General features: G+C 42.2%; 1 protein-coding gene across 3 annotated transcripts in view; it reads right to left on the reverse strand.

Moving 5' to 3' along the window:
- camsap1b (calmodulin regulated spectrin-associated protein 1b) overlaps positions 1–10,104 on the reverse strand; it is a 42,273-nt gene extending 32,169 nt beyond the window's left edge. For 2 of the 3 annotated variants that reach the window (XM_029716386.1, XM_029716385.1), the window contains exons 1-2: positions 9,622–10,103; positions 8,986–9,146 (exon numbers count right to left, since the gene is read on the reverse strand). In XM_029716386.1, the coding sequence (XP_029572246.1) occupies positions 8,986–9,145 (160 nt within the window). In that variant the 5' untranslated portion in view covers position 9,146; positions 9,622–10,103. Of the gene's footprint in view, positions 1–8,985; positions 9,147–9,621 lie in introns of all 3 variants that reach the window. The other variant, XM_029716388.1, reaches the window with a different exon arrangement.
- Positions 10,105–23,263: the final 13,159 nt, after the last annotated feature.

Genomic DNA, 23,263 nt, shown 5'->3' on the forward strand with positions numbered 1-23,263 from the left:
CCACCACAGAGGAGGAAAATAAACACGGATCTAGGAGTTATCCTAGTCTGTTTTGCATTTGCAATGACTTGAAAACCCACCATATTAGGCTAAATGACTCCAGTGTTGAAGGATAGGAATCGGATCATGATAATTGATGTCTGTTGATGTCATACTCTGGTCATCTAATAGGAAACGTGCATACAATCCATGTCTTCATAATCTTAAAGCAGTAAAGCGGAGGCCTAAAACAGAAAGCCACAGCGGCCCCTTGCATGTGACCATCCCATGCACACACTCTCAGGAAGGTGTTATGTTCTTCACGGCAAAAATAACCCTGATGAACTCCATTATTCAGACAGCTCGCTCTCAGTTGTGGCTGTGAGGCTGAGCTAACAGAACTCCATCTCCATATCTAAACTCCTACATCTGCGTGTTATGACACCCTCCCAGCTCCAGTCATGACTGACTGACTGCATAGAGGCAGAGCCTAAATCCGATCCGAAGGGATCGGATCGTCAGTATTCTCCCATCCGACCACACTAACAGGAAGACATACAGGTTGAGGCAAGCAGAGGTCTCCTTGAACCAGTCAACAACACAGCAGGTAAGATAGTCTGATCTAGTCTGATCTGATTTGGATTTTACTGCAATACACAGTGTGAGTAGGCGCTCAATGCCCATATCAATATTGTTATGAGAAGTAGGGATGTATGGATAATACACCTGGGATTGAATAACAACGTGTGATTCCTGTATCTGTCTGGGCATTAAAACAGATTCAATAATAATCCTGTTATTGTATAACAGTCGGTCATTCCGAGAGAGATGTGTGTGAGTGTTGCACTTTATATAATGCATTGAGTGAAAACAAAAGGGGCCTGGCTGAGACCCGAATGGGTCTTCATGTTTGACTTCCCCCTGGAGACGCTGATACTGTGTGACAGCAGCTTCCCCTCTCCTACCCCCTCTGCACAGTGGGCTGGGATAGCCAACTACTGGGACAGGGAGAGGGCTCTGCATTGTAAACACCCTTTCGCTCCATTGCCAGGACCAGCTGTAGTGCATCCCCCAATCACCATCAGACCAGTCAGGAGAGCAGAACACCAGCTTGCCCCAACGGGTGGCAATCTGACTGGATGGCTGGCCGCTGGTGTGAGGAGCTGTGCCAGCCATGTTCTGTCTGTGTCGGCACTGGGGTGGATACAAACACACAGGCGCGAGTATGCGTGCGCACAGACACTACACAGGGAGAAACAGATACACAGGCATGCTAACACACATGACGCAGCCACCCGCTCTCTCTCTCTCACTCACACACACACACACACACACACACACACACACCTTCCAAGATGCATCTCTGGTGGGAGAGGCTGAATTGTCAACTAGACAGGGATGGGCAGGCAGCCCATCTCCTGCCTGTGAAGTATTTTTCATAGGGCCAGCCCAGCATCGGTGCAGCAGCATGACCAATACACTCTACAATAGGGATGCACAATATAAAAAAATAAATTAAATAAATAAATAAAATTTAAAAAAATAATAATAAAAATCGGTAAGTATATCGGAATCGGCTGATATTAGCTAAAAATGCCGACATCGGCCCGATGTCTAGTTTAACACTGACGTGCAAAACTGATATCAAAGCTGATGTGCATACTTTGACGCAGGTAGATGACGTAATGACGCCACGAAAAATACAGCGCTACACAAAACAAAAGCAGAAAATTTCTAAGTGCGCACTTCCAACAACTAAACAAGTTCAAGTCAAGCAGTCATTTGAAAAGATTTTAGCGAGAAAACGCAGAGGCGAAATCCCTTACGCCAAGAAAATGGAATTCATTGCCCTTGACAATCAACCATTCTCTGTCGTGGATGATGTTGGCTTTCGCCAACTGGTCGAGCACCAGTACACACTACCAAGTAGGCGCTGTGTTTCAGATGATGTAGCCCTACCGGAGTTACACAGTATTGTTGAAACGCACATCCATGAGCTACTTGCTATGGGCGTCACTGCTATTAGCGTCACAACTGACATTTGGACCAGCGATGTCAGCCCCATGAGCACGCGGAGTCTGACAGCACAGTGGGTCGGGTCGACGAGGATTTCGTACTGAGGAAAGCTGTATTGCATGCTCAAGAATGTGCTGGTTCTCATACCGCTGCTGCCATTTTAATGGCATTTGAGAACATGTTTGAAACATGAACACACTTCTAGCGTCATTTGAACAACTGACTGGAGAAAATAAGCTCAACTGCGTCTGCAGCAGACGTGATACCCTCTGTCATGGCATTGAAACGCCTGCTCAACAAAAATGCAAACAGACCGTCGGGTTAACTTGGAAAAGTTCTCTACTAGAGGCTGTGAACAAGCGAGTCGGTGGCATTCTCTCTGAGCCTCTTTACTGTGTCGCCACCATGCTCGATGCTAGGTACAAGGCCCGCTAATTCGATGCAAACAAGAAACAGGGTTTACGTGAAATGTTACAGACACAGCTGGATAAGACGGAAACGGACACAGTGACAGTGTGCACCGAGGAAGAGAGGCCACGGACCGACAGAGCTGAAACTTCCCTGCTTGACATGTATGATGAAATCCTGGTTGAGACTGAACAAAAGAACAACAAAAAAGCAAGTAAGTGAAAGAAATAGGTTTTTATTTGTTTTACTGGTAATGGGGACATACATACATGCCAACAAATAACTTTTTGGTCAGTGTGTGTGTTTCAACTATTTAACTCTACTAGAATGCTTAAAAGGCTGCTAAAATTGTAAATATCGGTATCGGCCAAAAATGTTATATCGGTGCATCCCTACTCTACAATGGCTGTTGCAAAACAAGGGCTAAAAAAAGCTAATAGGCCTAATACACGCTACTCCCATTTGGAGAAGATTACTGCTGCACCTGAGCATAGACCAAGGTTTTAGTCTACTCTCTCCATTAACAAACAGTGCTTTACCCCTAGTTAATCTCCAGTCAATGATGTACTTACAGTTGAAGTCGGAAGTTTACATACACTTAGGTTGGAGTCATTAAAACTCGTTTTTCAACCACTCCACAAATTTCTTGTTAACAAACTATAGTTTTGGCAAGTCGGTTAGGACATCTACTTTGTGCAAGACAAGTCATTTTTCGAACAATTGTTTACAGAAAGATTATTTAACTTACAATTCACTGTATCACAATTCCAGTGGGTCAGAAGTTTACATACACTAAGTTGACTGTGCCTTTAAACAGCTTGGAAAATTCCAGAAGATGATGTCATGGCTTTAGAAGCTTCTCATAGGCTAATTGACCTCATGAGTCAATTGGAGGTGTACCTGTGGATGTATTTCAAGGCCCATCTTTACATTTTTTACATTTTAGTCATTTAGCAGACGCTCTTATCCAGAGCGACTTACAGTAGTGAATGCATACATTTCATGCATTTTTTTTTTTTTTTGTACTTGCCCCCCGTGGGAATCGAACCCACAACTCTGGAGTTGCACACACCATGCTGGCGTTGCAAACACCATACTCTACCAACTGAGTGACAGTGGTAGGCCTGATCAACAACGAGACAGCCTATAGGGAGGTCAGAGACCTGGCTCGGTGGTGCCAGAATAACAACCTATCCCTCAACGTGATCAAGTCAAAGGAGATGATCGTGGACTATAGGAAAAGGAGGACCGAGCACACCCCCATTCTTAATGATGGGACTGCAGTGGAGCAGGTTGAAAGCTTCAAGTTCCTTGGTGTCCACATCACCAACAAACTAGAATGGTCCAAACAAACCAAGACAGTCGTGAAGAGGGAATGACAAAGCCTATTCCCCCTCAGGAAACTGAAAAGATTTGGCATGGTTCACCAGATCTTCAAAAAGTTCTACAGCTGCACCATGGAGAGCATCCTGACTGGTTGCATCACTGCCTGGTACGGCAACTGTTCGGCCTCTGACCCCAAGGCACTACAGAGGGTAGCGCGTCCGGCCCAGTACATCACTGGGGCTAAGCTGCCTGCCATCCAGGACCTCTATACCAGGCAGTGTCAGAGGAAGACCCTAAAATTTCTCAAAGACACCAGCCACCCCAGTCATAGACTGTTCTCTCTACAACCGCATGACAAGCGGTACCGGAGCATCAAGTCTAGGACCGAAAGGCTTCTCAACAGCTTTTACCACCAAGTTATAAGACTCCTGAACATGTAATTTGCCTTGTGTGTCCCCCCTCCCCTCTTTTACACTACTGCTACTCTGTTTATCATATATGCATAGTCACTTTAACTATACCTACATTTTGCGTCAATTAGCCCGACTAACTGGTGCCTGTATATAGCCAAGCTACTGCTATTTTCACTGTTGTTTTTATTTCTTTACTTATCTATCATTTACCTAATACCTATTTTTTACTTAAAAGTTGCACTGTTGGTTAGGGCCTTTAAGTACGCATTGAACTGTAAGGTCTACACCTGTTGCATTCGGCGCACGTGACAAATAAACTTTGATTTGCCTGCATGGCTTTGTTAGCCAGGGCCCTTAGAGCAGATGACAGACAGACAGTGGGGAGCCTCCTCAGAGTGAGAGAAGAGGAGTGGAGAGGAGGATGAGTGCCAGGCAGAGTTCGTCATCAGGACAAAAGCCAATTACTGTTTCTGAGCTCTCTGGGACCACAGGGAGCTGTTAGAACACAGGGAGCTTTTAGGAGAGTAAGCAGGAAAACATCCTTAAAAATGGGTGAACAGCATTCAAACCATCCATATAGATAACCATTATAAACTAAATCTAGGATAATTTGCTTTCTTTGTGCAGTCTCGAGTCTGAGTGACATCATGAAATCACAGCAATGAATGCAGAAATCTAAAGGGTAGGATCATGAAATTGAACCTAGGCCTAAATAAGAACAATGTAGGCTATGATATACTACAATAGACTGCAAAGACGCAGGTGCTTATATATTACTAAGGGAGGTGATAGATCTCAGCATTAGTAAGGCCTGAACAGTAAGTTAATACAAAAATAAATAGACCCTTGAAGCCAGAAGTGGTAATATGAACGGCAATCCAAAGAAGCCATAATATGAAAACAATGGATGGAGCCATTCTGTTCTTCCAATGACAACAGGCACAGACGACACACTCCATTGACATGACTGTTCAGCAATTAAACATTCATGGCCAGAGTAAGTGCTCTTTCGGTGAAATTAGGTCACACGTCTCACACATGACAGGTTCTCTACTATTGATAGACAGACCTAGCTCTGGCTCCTCCACAACATCTTAGCATGTCTTCTGCATGTAACCACAGCCACAGGCCTCCAATAACAATGCTAGGCCTGATTGCTATTTTAAAGGATTTCCTACCTGTATCTATGCAATTATGCTCCCAAACAAACAAATGTAAATACTGGAGGTGAGGGTAACTGATGAGCTACAGAAAAGTGAGTCATTGAAATCTTGTAACCTCTTCCCCAAGCTATTACGCACAGCCTCAACTAACCTGTACCCCCGCACATTGACTCAGTACCAGTACCCCTCTATATAGCCTCATTGTCATTTTATTGTGTTACTTATTATTTTTTAACTTTAGCTTATTTAGTAAATAAATATTTTCTTGACTCTTCTTAAAACTACATTGTTGGTTAAGGGCTTGTAAGTAAGCATTTTACGGTAAGGTCTACACCTGTTGTATTCAGCACATGTGACAAAAACTATTTTATTTTATAGAGCCTAAGCCTGGGATAATCACTCATTCAGTTGGCCTTAGTGGAACTGAACTACTGAGTAAAGTATTTGTCATTTCATTTCAGCGAATCACACGTTTGAGGCGTAGCTTTGTGCTTGTAGTATGCTAGCGTGCAGGGGAAGGTGTTGTGGGAGATGATTGGTTGGTAGAGTAAGCCGATGCCTTTTAGGACTGACGATACCAGTATCACAATATTTTTCCCATGGCAGAAATGAAAACACAAAGCAGACCGAACTCTTTGGTCCTTTAAGACAGTTGTTCCCAATCTGTGGGGCACGCAGGTTTTTCTTTTTAAGGAACTTTAAACTACTATTGAAAGTTGTAATAGTAGAATGCACAAGGTGCAATTTATAAATTGGGTAGTGCACCATCAGTTCCTCTTGTCATGTTAGTCATTGCATACCTTAGAGAGCTATTTATAACTTGTCAGAAATGTCCAGGTCAACTAGCCCATGTCAGCGAATGTTTCTATTTCATTTTTTTGCCCATAGAAATTGTAGTAATTTGTGTGTCACTCATATCACATGAATGCACAGACAAAGTTCTCTCTGCATCCTGGCTCTGTTTTGGCTAACAAAGGCCAAGTCTGACACGTTGGTCCACAAGACTTTGTGCTTTTCGGCGGAAGTGTCGGGGAACGAGATTAGGAATCATGCAACCAACTAGAAATCCAGAAGCGTCAAAATATTTAGGTTGTTTTGCTATGAAGAAGTTTGACAAATGTACATGTGTCATTTAGCAGACGCTCTTAACCATTGCGACTTACAGGAGCAATTAGCGTTTAGTGACCTGCTCAAGAACACAGACAGATTTTTCAACTAGTCGGCTCTGGGATTCAAACGAGCAACCTTTCGGTTACTGGCCCAACGCTCTTAACCACTGGGGTACCTGCCGCCCATGAACTATTGCTTGCTCTAGTGGTTACCCTCAACATCTCAGAGAACTTGGGTACCTGGAAAAGGGTAATACTAAAGGTCAACACTTGCTACAGTGGTCCCTAACAGTAAGCCAGGCCTGGAGTGCCACCCCAATGTCCGTGCTCCCCTCTGGCCAGGCAGAGCCCAGACGTTGTGTCTGAAGGGATGGGTGGGTTGGCCTTGGGGTCAAAAGAGGGTTCGGTTGGAGTTAGCACTAGATCCAGGTAGCCTGTTTTTTGTCAATTATGTTCTTTACCTAAATATAGCATCATTAAAACGAGCCAAGCTATCTTCACAAGAGAGTGAGAAAGGCTAATGTCTTGTTCTGCATTTTCCATGACCTGATGACAGTCTGACAGTAGATTCTGTGGATTTATATATCAGCTTCCTGCGACTCCCGTCTCACTGCTGCTAAAGGCCATTGCACAAAAACAGAATGGCAAAATCTGGTGAGTCAGTGGGGAGGCAGATCATTTGCCAAGTCATACTGGGGGGGGGGGGGGGGGGGGGGGGGCAGCCAGTTTAACACACACACACACATTTTGATGAATAACAGAAAATGTAGACGGTGGGAACCATTCTGAATGGATCCCACTATCTAGGTCTGTTCCAGGCGTGGCCCATTAATACTAGCTTAACTGCTAACGGTTAGCCTGGGGTGTGGACAAACACACAGACACGTTTCCTGCCCAACAACATTTAGGCCCAACTCTGCCAGCCTTGCAGATGAGGAATAAAGACAGCTGATCCTTACTTTCAATTCCAGGTTCAATGGACACTGGCTAGGGCAGTGCTGTTTTTCTGGTAATTAAAAACCTCACGTCTCAATAACATTTTGGTTCATAGAGCGTCTGCTAAATGACTTAAATGTAAATGTAAATATAGGGTAAACACCCAGAAGTGCCTTAGTGAGAACAGTAAAAGAAAATTATACTGAACAAAATTTTAAAACAACATGTAAAGTGTAGGTCCCATGTGTCATTCTTGGGCTCCCGAGTGGCGCAGCGGTCTATGGCACTGCGTCGCAGTGCTAGAGGCGTGACTACAGACCCTGGTTCGATCCCGGGCTGTATCACAACCTGCCGTGATCGGGAGTCCCATAGGGCGGTGCACAATTGGCCCAGCATCACCTGGGTTAGGGAAGAGTTTGGCAGGGGTAGGCTGTTATTGTAAATAAGAACTTGTTCTTAACCGACTTGCCTAGTTAAAGGTTAACTAAAAAAGCTCCAATAGAAGATCCCAGAAATGTTCCATTCACACAAAAAGCTTATTTCTCTCAAATGTTGTGCACAAATTTGTTTACATCCCTGTTGGTGAGCATTTTTCCTTGCCAAGATAATCAAACCACCTAACCGGTGTGGCATATCAAGAAACTGATAAACAGCATGATCATTACACTGGTGCACCTGATGCACCCGTGCTTCTACACCTGCATTGCTTGCTGTTTGGGGTTTTAGGCTGGGTTTCTGTACAGCACTTTGAGATATCAGCTGATGTAAGAAGGGCTATATGAATAAATTTGATTTGATTTGTGCTGGGGACAATAAAAGGCCACTAAAATGTGCACATGTTGTCACACAATGCCAGAGATGTATCAAGTTGAGGGAGTTTGCAATTGGCATGCTGACTGCAGGAATGTCCACCAGAGCTCTTGCCTGAGAATTGAATGTTCATTCCTCTACCATAAGCCGCCTTCAACGTTGTTTTAGAGAATTTGGCAGTAGGTCCAACCGGCAATTTGAATGCACATAGATACCGGGATGAGATCCTGAGGCCCATTGTCGTGCCATTCATCTTCCGTCATCACTTCATGTTTCAGCATGATAATGCACGACCCCATGTCGCAACGATCTGTATACAATTCCTGGAGCTGAAAATGTCCCAGTTCTTCCATGGCCTGCATACTCACCAGACATGTCACTCGTTGAGCATGTTTGGGATGCTCTGAATCTACGTGACAGCGTGTTCCAGTTCCCACCAATATCTAAGCACAACCATTGAAGAGGAGTTCAACATTCCACAATTGACAGCCTGATCAACCCTAAGCGACAGATGTGTCGCGCTGCATGAGGCAACTAATGGTCACACCAGATTCTGATCCACGCCCCTAGTTTTTTTCCCAGGTATCTGGGACCAACATATGTATATCTGTATTCCCAGTCATGTGAAATCCATAGATTAGGGCCTAATTCATTTATTCAATTGACTGATTTCCTTATATGAACTGTAACTCAGTAAAATCTTTTGCCTTTATATTTTTCTTCAGTATAACGTTACATGCACCAAGACATTTGCGCTGTGTGACAGGTGACTATTTTGGAACTTTTCAATGCCTATGTTGTGTGTGTGTGTGTGTAATAACTTACCAATGCCATAGGCTTTGGCGAACAGCCACCGTAGGTTGGCGTCTATTTTTGCTCTGGCAGAGTCGTACAATTCCAAAGGTACAACCTCCACTGTCCCTTCGCCAGCTGAATCCATCTTTCTTCGGGTGCTGTGCCCGCCAGCACACAATTCCATATCCATCCTATAAAACAGTCAAATTCAATCACATGTACTTATAATCAAATGTATTTATAAAGCCCTTTTTACATCAAACATACGACAAGTGATTTCATGAGTGCAATACGTTAACTAGCTAATGTTAGCTAGTCACTGAAGAAATGTTCTTAGCTAGCTAAGTGGTTACTGTAGCCAGCTAACTAACCCACTAACGCTAGCTTCCTAGCGTAGCTTCATTGGGCGCCCATCCTTGGACAGGTGGCTAACTAGCGAGCTGACAACTGGGTGGGCTGTTATGTTAAATGTGTCGTAAGTTACATGTTTTACAAAATAGCTTTGCTAGCTAAGTTAGAAAGCACATTGGCCAACACAGACGCTAACGTTAGCTACCTAGGAGGTTAAAAACAACAGCCTGTCTGATAGTATCTACGCTAGGTTACAGCAACTGGGTGAATCAAGCGGACATTCGCTAGCTAAATCAAACAATATTTTCAATATACCTTCAAAGCCGCGATGTGTCCTCAATGCACCCTTTAGATCCGACAGGATAATAGATTCAACATTAGGACGTTCTTATGCAATTGCTCGAGCAAAGCCCAAGCAGCACATAACAGCAGCGAGGTGAACGAACGGTCTCCTCCCCAGCAACAAAAAAAACAAATTTGCGGCCTGAGAAATTTGCGGCCACGGCAACCCGAGGAGCGCTTACTTACTACCAATGCCCGATATAAATGTACGGAGGTTACGGAACACAGTATTTAATTATTCGGCGTTTTACCGTTTATCCCTTCTATTTTATGGCTCATTTTAGGCCGAAGAATTTGACTTATTCGCTATAAGCACCTTGTGTACCTCCGTGTCTGCGCTTTCCCATACAAATCTAATAGTCAGTCGGTTAGCAATACATACATAGCTAGGTAACCAGTAATCACTACGCCTGCGTGGATGCTGAAACTATCACGCAACACTCCAACCGAGATTCAGAGTAACCATTCATTCAGTGACAAAGAAGGGCGTATGAAGGTAGATATGAAACAATGATACATTGTATGTTTTTTTGCAAAAAAAGTATCAGGAACGACCCAGCCCATGTGTATGCAATACGGTCTGTATATGGTGTGTATGCCCATACCAACAACTTTTGTTATGTTCTGAAATTAGTCCCTGGAAATGTAATGAAACAGTGTAATATAAACTGCATTTGTTAATAAGTACTTTATATGACCCTTCAACTTATCAATCAATTATAGTATATTGAACAGGGTTGGGTAGGTTACTTTCTAAATGTAATCAGCTACATTTATTAGTTACCACTCAAATTGTAATCAGTAACAACTTTTGGATTACCCCAAACTCAGTATCATAACCTGATTACTTTCAGTTACTTTTGGATTACATTCTCCTTAGAAGACAAAATCAAATCAAATGTTATTGGTCACATACACGTGTTTAGCAGATGTTATTGCTGGTGTAGCGAAGTGCTTGTTTATCTATCTCTGACAGTGCAGTAATATCTAACAAGTAATATCTAACAACTTCCCAACGTATACTCAATACACACAAATATAAGTAAGGAATGGAATTAAGAATATATACATATATGGACGAGCAATGTCAGAGCAGCAGCGACCTGCTTTTTAAATTTTATGAGCAAAAAATATGAAATTTTATTTGGAATGGCAAGGCAGACAAAATTGAAAGGGCCTATTTATATAATGAATATGAATTTGGAGGGCAGAAATGATTAAATAGATTGGAAATGATGCAGACAATTACATTGATGGAAGCAACAATCTATCCGCAATATTAAAGCTGATCCACCCCTAAGAAAAAAAAGAAAAAGAAAAAAGATACAGTAGAATAGTATAAAATACAGTATATACATATGAGATGAGTAATGCAAGATATGTAAACATTATTAAAGTGACTAGTGTTTAATTTATTAAAGTGGCCAGCCTCTATGTGCTAGTGATGACTATTTAACATGCCTTGAGATAGAAGCTGTTTTTCAGTCTCTCGGTCCCAGCTTTGATACACCTGTACTGACCTCGCCTTCTGGATGATAGCAGGGTGAACATGCAGTGGCTCGGGTGGTTGTTGTCCTTGATGATCGTTTTGGCCTTCCTGTGACATTGGGTGCTGTAGGTGTCCTGGAGGGCAGGTAGTTTGCCCATGGTGATGCGTTGGGCAGACCACACCACCCTCTGGAGAGCCCTGCAGTTGCTGTATCAAGTGGTAATACAGCCCGACAGGATGCTCTCAATTGTGCATCTGCAAAAGTTTGTGAGGGTTTTAGGTGCCAAGCCAAAAAAGGATCCATCCAACGCATTTGGTCATCATAGTGGTCTCTGACTTGTGGTCAGAGTCAGACTCGCTCAGGTGGAACCCGGGCCGGTTCCAGGCATAGGCGACATAAGCGGTCGCCCCCGACCCACAACATTTTTAACATTTTGAATGGTCATCCAACTTGGAATTCCAACTCAGGAACTCAGGCCTCTTTCTAGAACTCTGACCTCATGATCACTGACGTCATGATTCAACCTCGTATTTTTCAGAGTTCTCAGTTTTCTTGAACGCATCATAAAAGTGAACTATGTGTAAAGCTGAAATGTTGTGTGCATCTTAAAAGCACCATTATCTTGAATGCACTGAAGTTGGACATTTCAGAGTTCCCAGTTGTTTTGAACGCGGCATTAGTACACCTGTTGTTTACGAATGATGTAACAAATACCATGTTATTTGATCACAGTATAGCGAGTATGACTCCTGGTAATTTATGCTTGATCTGAAAATGTGGTCGGAAGCGCCGTATGTATGGTGTGATGCAATTACGGAGCTTCAGGAGGCATGCAGAGGCCAAATTGAGCTCCGTACAGAATCGCTGTGCACCTCTTAATTTTTTTAAGAATGTGGAGGGCTCTGCATTGACATGATTGGTTGACGGTAGGTGAGGGCGGGAGGTCCTGCATAAACACAAACTCACTTCCTTGACAATTTTGTTCACAACAGCTCTGCACAAAAGTATGAATGACCTGATTTCTGCAAAGGTCTTATCACCCTAAATGCTGCAAGGCCAATGCAGACCCCGGAATGACCACTCAGCGCCTTTAATCTGCATGCGTGTGTGCGCAGGAGTGCAGTGCTGCCGGACTGCCTACACAGAGAAGCACGAGATTGAACTTCACTGAACTTTCTAGTTTTCCCCCTTTAGTTCACACTATCAACGTTTCCCTTTACTGTGGGAATTGTGATCGAATCAACGCAATATTAGCCACTTTCGATGCAACATACAGAAACAAAACGAACTATGCAAGAGATTTTGTTGTCGGCAGAACGCATCGTAGGATTCTATTGCATTGGCAGGCAGGACTCAACCCATACTCGACACAAACCAGTGCGGTATAACCAATCAGAGCTGCAGTAGGCCTATATGCAAATAGACCATTGCCATATATGGATCTGTGCCATTCACTTTGAACTGGACTGTTTTTACAGCATGAGCTGTCATTAGTAGATGTGCTTGTAATGAGATCAAAGTAAGAGCTGCATGTAGCCAGATGTGCACATCTTGTTAATTTCCTTTACCAGTTAGTGAGTTATTATCCCAGTTATAAATAATGTGTTGTCAGCAATGGGGGGGGGAGTGATTTGCTTCTTACAAGAGCACAAGACATGTACATTTTTAGAAGGGTGGGTATAATTTGTGGAACATTCCAACAGGAATCTATTCCAAATCTTTGTAAATAACAAGGATGCCAACATACAATGCATACAAAGTAGCATGATCAATTCACCTTGCTAACTAGCTGAGGAATAGGCATCAACTCACCACGTAGCTTATTCTTAATGTTTGTCAATAGGCTACCAGAGTGAGGACAGAATATTTTCGGAATAAACGTGGTGAGTGAAAAACTTAACAAAATTGCCCACTCCCTATCTTATTCTGCCGCTATACAACTTTGCATGTGTTGTTTGTTGATTGGCTGCAACTGTAGGATGAACAATAGAACAGTTCAAATGTTATGTAATGCATTTTATACATTGTTTTGATGGTAGGCCACTCTGGTAGGCCTACATTATGATCATACACAGTAGCCAACTTGACCACTGTCTGAAACTGAAACCGGGTACAACCTTAGTGTTCACAGTAAACGCATGCTAGAAATTACACAGAATATTCACAATGTTTGCCCTCAGCAGACCTGAAATTTGCTCAGTGCCCACATTTTTTTAGGGAACATTGCAGAGGTCACATCATCACAGTAAATGCTATATGGCTAATGCAGACTTCGGACTGAACACGCAGTGCCATTCAGTCACTTTTATTTGCAGCCCATCTGTAAATAGCACACCCAACTACCTCATCCCCATATTGTTATTTATTTATTTATTCTCTTTTGCACCCCAGTATCTCTACTTGCACATCATCTGCACATCTATCACTCCACTGTTAATGATAATTTGTAATTATTTTGCCACTATAGCCTATTTATTGCCCTACCTCCCTAATCTTACTACATCTTACTACATTTGCACACACTGTACATAGATTTTTCTATTGTGTTATTGACTGTACGTTTGTTTATCCCATGTGTAACTCTGTGTTGTTGTTTTTGTTGCACTGCTTTGCTTTATCTTGGCCAGGTCGCAGTTTTAAATGAGAACTTGTTCTCAACTGGTCTACCTGGTTAAATAAAGACGGGGGAAAATCGTGGCGTGTGGCTTAAATGAAATAGTGAGCGAGTTCAATTACACTGAACCATGGTAAACCGTGCTATGGCCCGTCACATCACCGGGCAAAAGCGGTGAAGGAGGAGTGCCTGGTACAAATTGAGCATCACTGGGCCATAATGTCAACAAAATAGCCTGATTAACTGTTCCGAAACACAAAACATGCATTTTCTAAATATATGTTACAATTTTCAAAGTAGTTTTCTTTGGGAAGGCAGGTAAAGCGATATATGCATTTTTATAAGGGTTAACACTTTTGCATGTGAAAACACTGAATCCTCCACGTGCTTGGCATATGTCACTTTTGTTTTCAAATGACTTTGCCGTTGGCTTTTACCAGGCGACCCAGCTCACCCCTGGGAGGCAGCCCGGTTTCAAGATGAATGCAATCAACGCCAATACCCTGACTACACCGCTCGCGTCGCAAAATATATGTAGGAATCTATGCTATTCAATTATTGCACCTACACTGCTCGCACGCGTCAACGAGCATCTGCGTTGCCAAGGGCAAATAGAAGTCATTCCTATTTCTGACGCAGATCGCGCTACAAGTCCTGCCTCTCCCATCTCCTCATTGGTTTATAGAAGCAGGTACCCACGTGCCATCTCCTCATTGGTTATACCCACATGGGTGATTGAAAGACAAACTGTTGCCGGTTGTCATGGTAATACTATGAAAGTTTAGATGCCAATCACCATATAAGTTAAACGATGAAAAGGCCTGGAAGGAGGAGAGATGATTAGAAACTAGAGGTCGACCAATTCATCGGAATGGCTGATTAATTAGGGCCGATTTCAAGTTTTCATAACAATCTGTAATCGTCATTTTTGGACACCGATCATGGCCGATTACATTGCGCTCCACGAGGAGACTGCATTGCAGGCTGACAACCTGTTATGCGAGTGCAGCAAGGAGCCAAGGTAAGGTGCTAGCTAGCATTAAACGTATCTTATAAAAACCAATGAATCTTAACATAATCACTAGTTAACTACACATGGTTGATGATATTACTAGTTTATCTAGCTTGTCCTACGTTGCATATAATCAATGCGGTGCCTGTTAATTTCTCATTGAATCACAGCCTACTTCACCAAACGGGTGATTTAACAAGCGCATTCGCGAAAAAAGCACTGTCGTTGCACCAATGTGTACCTAACCATAAACATCAACCCCTTCGTTAAAATCAATACACAAGTATATATTTTTAAACCTGCATATTTAGTTAATATTGCCTGCTAACATGAATTTCTTTTAATTAGGGAAATTGTGTCACTTCTCTTGCGTTCTGTGCAACAGAGTCAGGGTATATGCAGCAGTTTGGGCTGCCTGGCTCGTTGCGAACTGTGTGAAGACTATTTCTTCCTAACAAAGACAGCCAACTTCGCCAAACGGGATGATTTAACAAAAGAGCATTTGCAAAAAAAGCACAATCGTTGCACGAATGTACCTAACCATAAACATCAATGCCTTTCTTAAAATCAATACACAGAAGTATATATTTTTAAACTTGCATATTTAGTTAAAAGAAATTCATGTTAGCAGGCAATATTAAACTAGGGAAATTGTGTCACTTCTCTTGTGTTCATTGCACGCAGAGTCAGGGTATATGCAACAATTTGGGCCGCCTGGCTCGTTGCGAACTAATTTGCCAGAATTGTAGGTAATTATGACATAACCTTCAAGGTTGTGCAATGTAACAGCAATATTTAGACTTATGGATGCCACCCGTTAGATAAAATACGGAACGGTTCCGTATTTCACTGAAAGAATAAACGTTTTGTTTTCGAAATGATAGTTTCCAGATTTGACCATATTAATGACCTAAGGCTCGTATTTATGTGTGTTATTATATTATAATTAAGTCTATGATTTGATAGAGCAGTCTAACTGAGCGGTGGTAGGCAGCAGCAGGCTCGTAAGCATTCATTCAAACAGCACTTCACTGCGTTTGCCAGCAGCTCTTCGCAATGCTTCAAGCATTGCGCTGTTTATGACTTCAAGCCTATCAACTCCCTAGATTAGACTGGCAATACTAAAGTACCTATTAGAACATCCAATAGTCAAAGGTATATGAAATACAAATGGTATAGAGAGAAATAGTCCTATAATAACTACAACCTAAAACTTCTTACCTGGGAATATTGAAGACTCATGTTAAAAGGAACGACCAGCTTTCATATGTTTTCATGTTCTGAGCAAGGAACTTAAACATTAGCTTTTTTTACATGGCACATATTGCACTTTTACTTTCTTCTCCATCACTTTGTTTTTGCATTATTTAAACCAAATTGAACATGTTTCATTATTTATTTGAGACTGAATTGATTTTATTAATGTATTATATTAAGTTAAAATAAGTGTTCATTGTTCATTCAGTATTGTTGTAATTGTCATTATTACAAATATATATATAAAAATCGTCCGATTAATCGGTCGTCTTTTTTTGGTCCTCCAATAATCGGTATCTGCGTTGAAAAATCATAATCGGTCGACCTCTACTAGAAACGATTCGGTTGACCTGGTGTATTTCAGGTAAAATAACAACCTAATGTTTATATCCCAGGACAAATTAGCTCGCAAGTGCAAGCTAAATTGCCATAAATGTTTAATGCTTTTCGACCTGTCCCCAAATTAATGTCATTGGTTCAGAGTTTGTTTTGATATTTTAACCTGCGTGTCGTGTGATCGCGTTTGTTGTATGGGGACAAAATACATTAATGCACGATGGCGCACACGCGCAGGCGGTTTGGGTTCAGTGTAACCCTGTTCACCCGGGCAGGCCTGGGGCATTAATAGAATCCCCTCAGTTTTGATCCATAGACATGCGGTTCGATCACGTACAACATTTAATTGGCAGTTGCACATGATAAAACGCTAAATGTTAGCTTTTACCATCTGATAGCCTAAACCTGGCACACTTAGCCCTATATTCTAACAACACATTGAACATGTATTATTTCCCGTAACAAATTCTGCATCAGCCAATAGGCCTCCTCCAAGTCGCTATTCACAATTTCCCCACAGTGAGGGAAAAACACAGGGGTTTTCATAGACCACCGTTGACGATTTTAATTGGCTGATGCACATTTTGAGAAGAAAAAAGTTTAACTTAAAGCTGTAACTTTTGGGGAGACACGACCAAATTCACATAGAAATGACAGTTACAGATCTGTCATTCCAAAGTGGGTCGCGAGGTGTCAGAGTAAATGTATAAATAATTCATGAATTACTGGAATTGATTTGGCCAAGTGTAACTGCGCTCTCTGTTCAGTGCACTCTCTGATTAGCAGCGATCTCTGCTCGGTTTGGCAGCTGTGCGAGTGGGAGATGCCCGTGTGTTTCGCGGTTTACCAGATCTGTTTTTCTGCCGTTTTCTTGAACTTAACTCCGCGACACACGCTGCAGCGCTGTCGTTCAGCAGCAGTCATGAAACGCAAATACAGCGATGAGTTTCTCTTTCATACAAACTTTGAGAAATAACGAGGGGCGCCCACAATGTGTTTCGTGCGGGGAAGTGCCTAGTAATGAGTTTTAAAACAAACAAATTAAAATGACACAACATCCACAGCATGACGGTAAACCCAGGGAGTTCTTACTAAACAGTGCAGAATGCTTCAGGAAACAGTGCTTCGAAAGCGGAGAGGCATTGTTGTCATTTTAAAACAGGTGAAATAAGGGAGTATTATCTCTCGTAGTAGATTTGAGTTTCTCTTTCAAACAGTTCCCTGGCCTTGTACACAGCTAATAGCTAGCGTTAGCCAAAGCAAGCGAGCTAGCGACATTAATAACAGTGCAGATGATGAAAAATTATCAGGCCTACTGTACATCTTACTGTAGAAATTATTGTTGAAAACAAGTCTAGGTTGGAACTGTTGCTGTTAAAATACAAGTAATAATTGTATTGTTAACTGGAATAAACTGATTGAAGCAAGATGCTTTTTGAGGCAAACACTCACACAGTTCTGGGTTGCTAATCTACAAGAAGCAGTCTGCTGCCTGACTGAGGAAGCAGTAGATGTTCTGATCCAGTTTGGCACCACATACAGTTGAAGTCGGAAGTTACATACACCTTAGCCAAATACATTTAAACTCAGTTTTTCACAATTCCTGACATTTTATTCTAATAACAATTCCCCGTCTTAGGTCAGTTAGGATCACCACTTTATTTTAAGAATGTGACATGTCAGAATAATAGTAGAGAGAATGATTTATTTCAGCTTTTATTTCTTTCATCACATTCCCAGTGGGTCAGAAGTTTACATACACTCAATTAGTATTTGATAGCATTGCCTTTAAATTGTTTATCTTGGGTCAAACATTTTGGGCAGCCTTCCACAAGCTTCCCACAATAAGTTGTGTGAATTATGGCCCATTCCTCCTAACAGAGCTGGTGTAACTGAGTCAGGTTTGTAGGCCTACTTGCTCGCCCACATGCTTTTTCAGTTCTGCCCACAACATTTCTATAGGATTGAGGTCAGGGCTTTGTGTTGGCCACTCCAATACCTTGACTTTGTTGTCTTTAAGCCATTTTGCAACATCTTTGGAAGTATGCTCGGGGACATTGTCGATTTGGAAGACCCATTTGCGACCAAGCTTTCACTTCCTGACTGACGTCTTGAGATGTTGCTTCAATATATCCACATAATTTTCCTCCCTCATGATGCCATCTATTTTGTGAAGTGCACCAGTCCCTCCTGCAGCAAAGCACCCCCACAACATGATGTTGCCACCCCCGTGCTTCACAATAGGGATAGTGTTATTCGGCTTGTAAGCCTCCCCCTTTTTCCTCCAAACATAAGGATGGTCATTATGGCCAAACAGTTCTATTTTTGTTTCATCAGACCAGAGGACATTTCTCCAAAAAGTACGATCTTTGTCCCCATGTGCAGTTGCAAACCGTAGTCTGGCTTTTTTATGCGGTTTTGGAGCAGTGGCTTCTTCCTTGCTGAGCAGCCTTTCAGGTTATGTCGATATAGGACTCGTTTTACTGTGGATATAGATACTTTTGTACCTGTTTCCCCCAGCATCTTCACAAGGTCCTTTGCTGTTATTCTGGGATTGATTTGCACTTTTCGCACCAAAGTACGTTCATCTCTAGGAGACAGAACGCGTGTCCTTCCTGAGCAGTATGACGGCTGCGTGGTCCCATGGTGTTTGTACTTGCGTACTATTGTTTGTACAGATGAACATGGTACCTTCAGGCGTTTGGAAATTGCTCCCAAGGATGAACCAGACTTGTGGAGGTCTACAATTTTTTCCTGGGGTCTTGGCTGATTTCTTTTGATTTTCCCATGATGTCAATCAAAGAGGCACTGAGTTTGAAGGTAGGCCTTGAAATATATCCACAGGTACACTTCCAATTGACTCAAATGAGGTCAATTAGCCTATGAGAAGCTTCTAAAGTCATGACATCATTTTCTGGAATTTTTCAAGCTGTTTAAAGGCACAGTCAACTTAGTGTATGTAAACTTCTGACCCAAGGGAATTGTGATACAGTGAATTATACGTGAAATAATCCGTCTGTAAACAATTGTTGGAAAAATTACTTGTGTCATGCACAAAGTAGATGTCCTAACCGACTTGCCAAAACTATAGTTTGTTAACAAGAAATTTGTGGAGCGGTTGAAAAATGAGTTTTAATGACTCCAACCTAAGTGTATGTAAACTTCCGACTTCAACTGTATTGGCGCAACCCAGTCGTTTGTTCTAAATGTTCCATTGCCATACTGGCTGGCAACGTTCTTATCCCTTGCTTGCTAGCTATTCAACTACGGCTAACTTACAGTCATGTCAAACAGTGCAGCCAGAATAACAGCTGCATTTGCGTTTGTTTAAGCTGTCAATTAGCCTATCAGAAGCTTCTAAAGCCATGACATAATTTTCTGGAATATTCCAAGCTGATTAAAGGCACAGTCAACTTAGTGTATGTAAACTTCTGACCCACTGAATTATAAGTGAAATAATCTGTCTAAACAATTGTTGGAAAAATGACCTGTGTTATGCACAAAGTAGATGTCCTAACCAACTTGCCAAAACTATAGTTTGTTAACAAGACATTTGTAGAGTGGTTGAAAAACAAGTTTTAATGACTCCAACCTAAGTGTATGTAAACTTCCGACTTCAACTGTGCTTATGTGTACAGAAACAGTCTCAATGCTGTGCATGACCTGCACTGTCAAAAACTGAGCCCAGAATAGACATGCCTATTGAAAACTTCAACCAGCCACATTATGACTGTGTGTGTGTTTTCTGGTCCACATCTGTGTGATGTGATCAGTCAGTTTATTCCAGTTCAGAATTAAAATGATTTATTGTATTTTAACAGCAACAGTTCCAACCTAGACAGATGTTTATTTTACTAGGCGAGTCAGTTAAGAACAAATTCTTATTTTCAATGACGGCCTAGGAACAGTGGGTTAACTGCCTTGTTCAGGGGAAGAATGACAGATTTTTACCTTGTCAGAACGGGGATTCGATCTTGCAACCTTTCAGTTACTAGTCCAATGCTCTAACCACTAGGCTACCTGTCACCCCATATGTAAGAGTGTTTTTAATGGGTATTTAATTTAATTATTATGTCTATATTGCATTTGTTTTAGGCATAAGGGCAATGAAATGTATCGATATTGACGTAATATAATTGCATATTTTCCAAAGCTTGGGTCCCAGGAAAAGTTTAAAACCCTTGTGTTGTCTTAAGGGTCAAAAATGACCCACCACTATGTTTAACAGCAAAGAAAACCCCCTAAATTATATTTTTTCAACTTGAAATTGGATGACTTTTCCTAGAGTGACCCCAACATTAGATAAAGTTAAACATCGCATTTGTTCATATTTCCATGAAAGCTGTACACCACCAGGGTACAAATATTATCTTAGGGTCATTTTTGACTCAGCAGTTATAAAATCATTTACACACCACAAAGACACACACAATGAGAAATTGAGATTGGGTGCTACTGATTGAACTCAGAAAATTACAACTTTCTTGTGCATGTGCAGCATCTCCCCTCCACAACCCAACACATGACTCAAGTTCACAGACAAAATAAAAGCAGTTTCAGACAAAATACAATTTCAGACTAAATAAACATTTCTTGAAAGCATTGTTTACTAATGGGGAATGCAGTCAGAGGCTATAAAGGTACTACAGATGACAGTCCCCCCCAGTTCTCGCTTTGCTGAAGCCATGAGTGCCCGTTTCAGTGCCCAACAGGTCGTAGATCAGATTTTTTCAGATGTCCAGGAGGAACAAGTGAGCAATGGTGTAGAAGAGGAGGAGGTAACTGAATTAGAAGATGGGGAAGAATACAACCCAGAGCACGATGCATCATCTTCAGATGAAGAAGAAATCCCCCAAGCTGAAAGAGACATTTGTCAAAGAACATCAAAATAACATTGTCCTTGTCACCATATGACAACCAGGGCAAGATGGCAGGACAAAATGTCATAAGGATGACCCCAGGGCCCACAAGACATGCAGTTGCCCATGCCATCGCCAAAACATTCTACATGTTCATCACACCAGCCATCGAAAAAATACTGGAGATGACAAATTTGGAGGGTTTCTGTAAATATGGAGACAACTGGAAAAGGATGGATGAGATTGACCTGCGTGCCTACATAGGGCTGCTAATCTTACAGGGTGTGTATCGGTCCCGAGGCTAGGCTACATGTAGTCTCTGGGATGCAGAGAGTGGAAGGGCGATTTTCTGTGCCACAATGCCACTGAAAGTCTTTCACACTTCCTCAAGAATGCTACGATTTGATAACCGTGAGTCAAGAATCCCTTTGGCCCTGCAGTCTAGGGGGGGATGGAAACGAGACCTGTAACATAACTCATGCAAATCATAATAGTGAAGAGAAACAGTGAGAACTAATAACCACAGACAACTTAAATCTACCGTCAAACACTGTAGGTTTATTTTTAAACACACGGTAATGGGGTGTGGGAAGAGGGGCTGAGCTGGACCCAAGGAAATAAACAATAATCCAAAAACACCCCTAAGCCTTCTTCAATACAGCTAACTAACTAACTAACCAAAAATACAGTGGGTGGTCCGCCCAATTCTAACTAGTGTATTTAGACACTTTTTTACAACGCGTGTAATGTAGGCCCATGGGCGACTGGTCTTGGTACCCCCTTTTCCCACCATCAAACAAACAGTCAACACTTTAACAAAACTCACAGGTACCGGACAAATGTGCCATGTAGGTGTAAAACAAAAGAGAGATCTCTGCATACAAAGCGAGAAGGAGAGATTCAGAGAGATTGAGTAACAGAGAGATTGAGCATCAGAGAAAACAACTGACTGGGTTTTTAAACCAAGGGAAAGGGATGTGATAGGGTTATGGTAAAGGAGCAGGTGTCTTCTGATTACTGACTGATTGGTGACTGATTGGGGAATGATGATTGTCACCAGAAAAGAAATACACACCCAGGATACATACACAGGATACCTGTATCCGTAACAACCTGCAAGACATGTGAGAGACAAACTGGCGGCCATAAGAGAGGTCTGGGAGAAGTGGTTGGAGCGTCTGCCATACCTCTATAACCCTGGGCCTGAAATAACAGTGAATCAGCAACTGGTTCCATTCAGAGGTACATTTCTATTTTCATATCTGTAATGTAAGTGATTTTCACTGTTCATTTTATTATGTATTGCTGTAATATCATTGATTTATGTGATTGTTTTCTGTGACACTGATACTAATTACTGATAGTAATCTCTTTTGTCAAAAGGTCGCTATCCTTTCCGGCAGTATATGCCGAGCAAGCCAGCAACGTATGGCATCAAGATATGGGTGGCCTGTGACACACAATCCAGCTATGCTTGGAAGATGCAAGTCTACACAGGGAAGCCGACCGGTGGAGGCCTGGAGAAGAACCAGATGACAGTCCTGGGTTGTGCTTGATGTGACAGATGGATTTAGGGGGCACAATGTCACGTGTGACAAATTCTTCACCTCTTATTAACTCAGCCAGCAGCTCCTGAAGAGGAAGATCACCATGGTTGGCACAGTTAGAAAGAACAAGCCTGAGCTCCCCCCGTGCACTCCTCGCAACCAGGGGGAGAGAGGCCTTCTCATCAAAGTTTGCCTTCACCAGGAACAAGAATGTGGTCCTCCTGAGCACACTGCACAAAATGGCTGAGACCAGTAATCGTGAGGACAGGAAGCTAGCCGTCATCCTGGACTACAACCACAACAAAGGAGGCGTGGACAACCTGGACAAGGTGATTGGAACTTACAGCTGCAGGAGGATGACTGCCCGCTGGCCCCTGGTCATCTTCCATAATATCATTGATGTGTCCTCATAAAATGACAAGATCAACCCTACCTGGATGCCTGATAAGTGGAACAAGAGGAGGGTTTCCTTGAGCAGCTGGGAAAGGCACTTGTAACCC

The sequence above is a fragment of the Salmo trutta genome, chromosome 27, assembly GCF_901001165.1.
Source record: "Salmo trutta chromosome 27, fSalTru1.1, whole genome shotgun sequence".
NCBI classification, from domain to species: Eukaryota; Metazoa; Chordata; class Actinopteri; order Salmoniformes; family Salmonidae; genus Salmo; species Salmo trutta.